General features: G+C 58.0%; 1 protein-coding gene across 1 annotated transcript in view; it reads right to left on the bottom strand.

The window, feature by feature from the left end:
* Positions 1–295: 295 nt before the first annotated feature.
* Positions 296–6,134, bottom strand: part of TTC38 (tetratricopeptide repeat domain 38) — a 28,190-nt gene continuing 22,351 nt past the window's right edge. Inside the window, exons 11-14 of the mRNA XM_004380062.2 lie at positions 4,238–4,403; positions 3,672–3,831; positions 3,353–3,426; positions 296–1,611 (exon numbers count right to left, since the gene is read on the bottom strand). Coding sequence (XP_004380119.1) covers positions 1,518–1,611; positions 3,353–3,426; positions 3,672–3,831; positions 4,238–4,403 — 494 coding nt within the window. The 3' untranslated portion in view covers positions 296–1,517. The remainder of the gene's footprint in view (positions 1,612–3,352; positions 3,427–3,671; positions 3,832–4,237; positions 4,404–6,134) is intronic.

The following is a 6,134-nucleotide window of genomic DNA, read 5'->3' as shown; positions in this document are numbered from 1 at the left end:
GTTGAAACTTGATACATGAGCACCCCAATGATGCAATCTGCTGAGTGGTACTGGTGGAGGTGGGGCCTGTGGCAGCTCACCGCCCCCTCAGTTTCATCTCTCTGCCTTCCGCCAGTTATTTTCGGCCTGCTCACCTTGCCAAGATTTTTAGCTTGTTCCAGACTGAGCAGTTGCCTCTTGTTGTCTCACCTCCCGTTCTTGGGACTTGAGCTAGAAGCTTACCTGCTGATCTTGTAATTTGTCAATCTTCTCAGCCTGCGAGCAAGAGTCCGGTTCCCCAACCTGCTGATCTTGGGTTCACCAGCCCCTGCAGCTTCTTGAATCAGGAGAAGCTCTGCGGTCTTGTCTGCCGATCTTGGAGTTCGTTGACCTTCACAGCCTGTGAGTGGGAGCCCCTCTCCGACCTGCCGACCTTAGGTTCACCAGCTTCCATGGCTCTGTGAATTGGGAAAGGCCTCTACCCTGATCCACGGACTTAGGACATTTTGGCCTCTATGACTGCGTGAGCTGTTTCCTTGATATAAATGTCTCTCTATATATTTATACGCTCTACTGGTTTTGTTTCTCTAGAAAACCCAGCCTAAGACACTGAGTAAGGGTGTTGCCTCTCAACCTAATCCTCATTAACATAACCTAATCATATCTCATTAACAGAGCTGTACCTGAGTAAGGGTGTTGCATCCCATCATAATCCTCTTACAACTGATTGGCCAATCACAGCAGATCACATCATGGGGGATGACTACATCATTACACAACTGCCAAATTACTGAGAATCATGGCCCAGCCAAGTTGACACATATTTTGTGGGGACACAATTCAATCCACGACAAAGCCCAAATCAGCATCCCACACTGACTTTCCTCCAGATTGTGGGAGGAGCCACCCCATGGGTTTGTACTTCTATAGGAGAGAAGCTAGTCCAGCAGCTGGAGGCAGAGGCCAAGGGCAGCGACGCAGGCTCCTCTCCCCAAGGAAGAAATCCTAGTGGTGCCTTCACTAGCCGAGACCCTGACTAAGTCACCTCGCTCCCATTGATACCATCACCTGAAAGAGAGGCCAACAGGACCTTCCTGGGATGAGATGAAGACAGTTCCAGGCGGGTGACCTCGGGCAGCCTGGGGGGGGTGGCTACCGCTAGGGGCTAGGCTGGTAGATTCTGCTGCCCCAGCTGAGCCTGCCCCAGCCTGCCCTGCCTTCCAACTCCCCCCACCCACCACAGTTAGGGGGTGTAAGGTCACAAAGCAAGTGGTCACAGCAGGACCCCCATCGTCTCTGATTGCTTAAAATGCACACTGGCACCTCAACAAGGACTGGAGGAAGATTCTCAATCACGTGTAAAATTAATCAGTGTCCCCTTTTTCTGTAAAACTGCTGGTTTACAGAGATTTCTGCTTGATGCTGAGCTTGCCCGCCAGCAGCCCTCCCAGCTCTCACTGGTTTCTACTCCAGGCGGAAGTGGGTTTCACAGCCCGGGAAGTGGCTGAGGTTCTGCTGGCGGAGGTGGCCAGGCCCGTTCACTGCATGAGGTGGAGGGCGGCTGCCTTGCGGATGAGCCGCTGGGTCAGGGGCGAGCCGGGCTTCAAGGCATCACGCTCCATCAGAAGGCTCCTGTGCAAACAGACAGGTTCTGTTGGGGAACCTCCTAGAAGGTGGGGACATGGTGGTCCTCATCCCCAAGGCAGATACTGGCAGCCTGGACTGGGGGACAGGGCAGGCCCAAGAGCAACAAGCCCCCTTCCAAGGTTGCTGGAGGTGGGTCCCCCTCAGTGAGGAGAGAGGAGAGGGAACAGACTGGAACAGACCAGGCTAGGGCCCAGAGGCAGGGAGAACCGAGAGAAGATGGGTGTCTGGGTGGGGGAGGTGGTGTGAGATGAGAAATCATAGCCTTCCTGAACCCAGCTTCCACACACTGCAGGTCGAAGTGTAACCGGAACATCTATTTTTTGGAGAGCAATTTGACAATCTCTTAAAAACAAAAGCTGGAGACCCGGTAGCTAAGTGAGTGACAGGAACTGGAGTGAGGGTGCCCCTGCGCTGGCTCCGCCTCAAGAACGCTGTGCGTCAGGAACTCAGGGCTCACGCTCCCCCCACGGAGCCATGCTGGGGCCAAGAGGAGCGGGGACCCACGCCCGAGGCCATCCTGGAAAAAGAGCAGATGGCAGAACAGAAGGCGGGCTGCGATCTGGCTTGGGGGTTAAAAAAAAAACAACAAAAAACCCTGAGTTTAAAAAAGAAAACAGGTACAAAAAAACAAAAACAAGCCAGCTACCATGGAGTTGATTCTGACTCGTGGTGACCCCACGTGCGCGGAGTAGAACTGTGCTCCACAGGGTTTTCAGTGGCTGACTTTTTGGAAGGAGGTCACCAGGCCTTTCTTCCAAGGTGCCTCCAGTTGGGTTCAAAACGCCACCCAGGGACAGTCTGAGGTAAATACCCTAAACGTGACAGTGACTGGGGGGTGTTATGCGGCTGGGGTCTGCCCACCTTGCAGGCGGGAGGAGGGGGTGGTCCTGCTCTGTGTGGACAGCCCCCAGGTACTGCGAGATGGGGACAGGAGGAGGCTTGGAGGGGCAACCGTCACCCCGACAGCCGCACGCAGGGAATGTGGGCTCTGGGTGCCGAGCAAGCGCTGGCAAGAGGGTGGGGCCATCTGGAGGAGCAGGGAGGAGGCTGGGCTGGAGAGGGGTGCTGGCGAGCACACCCAGCGCACCCATGCCCTTCTGCCCATGCTAAGGATAGGGGCAGGAACTGGGTGGGATGGAGGCCCTTCCCTGACCAGTCACTTTCCACCTCCGTCCCAGCCACCAGCACGTCCCGGACTTGACTTTTCACCCTGGCCTCATTCTCGCCCGCCCTCCTTCACTGCAACCATCAGTAGCTCGTTTACATGACCTTGTGTGATTCACGGCTTAGAGGGAGCTCCTCCACCAGACAGAAGCTCACCACGGTCTCCCGGCTCCCTGCATGGGCAGGAAGGAGACTGTGTGCTGGGGCCTAGAGGACCACGGGCGTGGCCCAGGTGACACAGGAGAGGAGCATCCCGGGCAAAGGCCCAGGGACCTGACGAGCAGGCCGCCTTTGGGTAAGCGTTGCTCGGCACGGCTAGGACGAGGAGCAGGCTGGGGGGCCTGGGGGGAGGAGATTGGCCCGTGGCTTTTCAGAGGGTGCGGGAGGTTGGTTCCCTTGGGTCAGGCTGCGCTAACAAAGAGAACCGGACACCCGTGTAGCCCGTGTCTCCACAGCCTCAAAAGCAGGAACCAGCTCAGGCCACGGGGGAGCTGGGAGCTCCGTGGGCCACGGGAGACCCAGTAAAAGAGCGGTGGGGGTGCCGCTGAGCACGGGGACTCACCGGGCCACGTGTCTGTGGGCGCTGGAGGAGCAGTTCAAGGCCGCGTGAATCAGCAGCTGGTTGAAGACGTCTCTCTGAAATGCCAATTCCGAGAGCGAGGCTCCGTCACGTGGGCCGAGGACAGGAGGGCCCCGCTGCAGGCCTGCCCACCCCAAGGGAGACAGGGTGCTGCCACCGCACCCTCTCACCCCAGAATTTACCGGTGTGTGGGGCTGACCGACCAGGACACTCCCAGAGAGTGGGCACACGAGGTGGTGGGCACCGGGGCCTTGATGGGCCCACGCCCCGGCGGTGCCACCGCTCGGGGCCACCGACTCACCTGGGCATTGCTGCCTCCGATCTGGACGATCCGGTAGCGGATGGGCAGGAGCAGCTCCACGGCACGGTCAGCGTTCCCGCTCTCAGCCTCCACCAGGGCCTGGCACAGCGGCAGCCCCACGTCGCGGGCCAGGTGGTGCTGCTGGCTTCCCCCCGGCGACCTGTCAAGACGAGAGCTGCCCTCAGCCCTCCAAGGCCCCATCCCGGCCCTCTGTCCTCCTGCCCGATTCGAGCTTCCAGCGGGTCCTTGGCACAGTGCCCGACACACAGTGGGTGCTTTGAGGGGGTGAGATGACAGAAGCAGCAGCCTGGGCTACACTCTGCAGACCACCAGCCCACGGGCCTTGGCCAGGGGCCCCAGCTCTGTCCTCAGTTTGCCCATCTGTGAAGCGGGCGTAGCAGTGCCCTCCTGGCCAAGCTGTCAGGATTACAGACCACACCACGGGTCAGGTACCATCACTGCTGTCCCCTGTCTTCCAGGCTGGCCCCTCAGCCTCCTCCCGGGATAGGAGCAGCATTGAGCAGGCCTCGGTATGTCTCCAGAGCTCCCTCCAGCCCCCTGCGTACTCGCTGGCCTCCTGCAGTGTGGTTAGCAGCTCCTGCGTGGTTCGGGTATCCCGTGCACCCAGGAAGGCCATCAGCAAGTGGGCGTCATTGAATAGCAGGACGTGGTCACGGCTGTGCTTCTGGGTCACAGGCAGGACGTCCTGCCAGCGCTCGGCCACCTGCACCCCTGAGGATATCAGAAGGAGACCCAGGTCAGGGTTAGGCTCCGAGCACCTCATGCCCTGGGCCGCCTCCACCCATATGTTCTCGGGAGGCCCTGGTGACCTGCTCCAGGTGGGTGGCCTGGGCACTTCATACCAAGGTCTCCTGTCTCCTGGTAACATTAACTTTGTTCAATTACTGTATTTTTACGCCAATAACGGCACTTTCTACGTTTGTTTGCCAACCATGCCCTCCCCCTGGCCCTGCCCCCTGCGAGGTACTTTCCTAAGTGTGCCACACGGGCCTGGCCAGCCCCTACCTCGGTCACTCATTAGCATAAACCCTCAGGTGCGGTCTGGGGGCCTCATCAAAGATGCCCAACTACTGGAGAAATTCCAAGGTTTTAGAGGTTCTCTCTCAGGAACCAAGGACAAAGACCAGATTCTTCGGGAGAAGTTAAATTCTTCACCCCACAGTATTAAAGGAAGTCTCCAGTTCCTCTGACAAACTCGGAAACCACTTCTGAAATTCTCCCAGGTGACGGCTGGCATGGCACCCGCCATGTAACAGGCGCTCGGTGACAATCAGTGGTAACCTCCGCCTTCCTCTAGGCTCCTCAACTCCACAAGTCCCCACTTCAGCTCCTCCCTCCCACACCTCCTCCCTCCCCCGTCCTGATTTCTGGAAGTTACCGTACTTTCCCCCCTTCTCCTTCTGGCACATTTGTGGCTGTAAACGCTGCCCTTAACCCTACTTTCTCAATCCATCACACTGGACAACTGCTCTTGAGTCCCCACTTTGCACAGTGAGGGAACTGGTCCTTTCCCCCCGCCGGCCCCTCAGCAGCTGCCCCTCGCCTCTAAGTTTGCGGTCCCTGTCCCTTCTGCAGCCTTCCTCACACTTGTGGTGAGCTAGCCCAGGCTCCAAGCCTCGGCTCTAGAGAGTTCCAGGCCATTTCAAGCTCTCTGCCTCTGCAGGTCAACAGGACTCAATGCTTCCCCAAGCCCCTTCCTGATCCACCGGCTTCTGGCCATGTTTGGCAGACAGGACACAAACTTCCCCGTCCACATCAGCTTAGAAGGTTTTAAGTTTCAGCTGGGCCTGGGAGATTCCTGGCTGCGGACCTGCTGACTCAGCCTGAGCTCAGCCCCCACTGCTCAGCAGGGTCTTTCTTCCAGGTAGATGGGAGCCTGTCCAGCCTTGTCCTCCCCAACTCCCCCTGCCTCCAGCCTTCTCTTGCCCCATCTGACCACACCAACTCTCCGTCACTCGTGCCCTTAATGGGCTGCTGACTACTGTGTGCTGTGTCTCAGGACATGCTGCGCTCACTATGTGTAACACCTGTTCCTTGTCTCTGTCTGGCAAGACCCCACATATTCTTCCACTGCTCACATCTCATTCCCACTAGGGAGCCTTTCCATAACCTTCCAGAAGACCCCACATACCCTTCCACCACTCACATCTCACCCTTGCTAGGAAGCCTTCCTAGAACCTTCTGGAAGACCCCACACATCCTTCCACCGCTCACATCTCACCCCCGCTAGGAAGCCTTCCCAGAACCTTCTGGAAGACCCCAAGCATCCTTCCACCGCTCACATCTCACCCCCACTAGGAAGCCTTCCCGGAACCTTCTGGAAGACCCCACAAATCCTTCCACCACGCACATCTCCCCCTTGCTAGGAAGCCTTCCCGGAACCTTCTGGAAGACCCCACATATCCTTCCACCACTCACATCTCCCCCTTGCTAGGAAGCCTT

Source organism: Trichechus manatus, unplaced genomic scaffold (assembly GCF_000243295.1).
Source record: "Trichechus manatus latirostris isolate Lorelei unplaced genomic scaffold, TriManLat1.0 scaffold00069, whole genome shotgun sequence".
NCBI lineage: Eukaryota > Metazoa > Chordata > Mammalia > Sirenia > Trichechidae > Trichechus > Trichechus manatus.
This window is presented reverse-complemented; position numbering and strand designations above follow the sequence as displayed.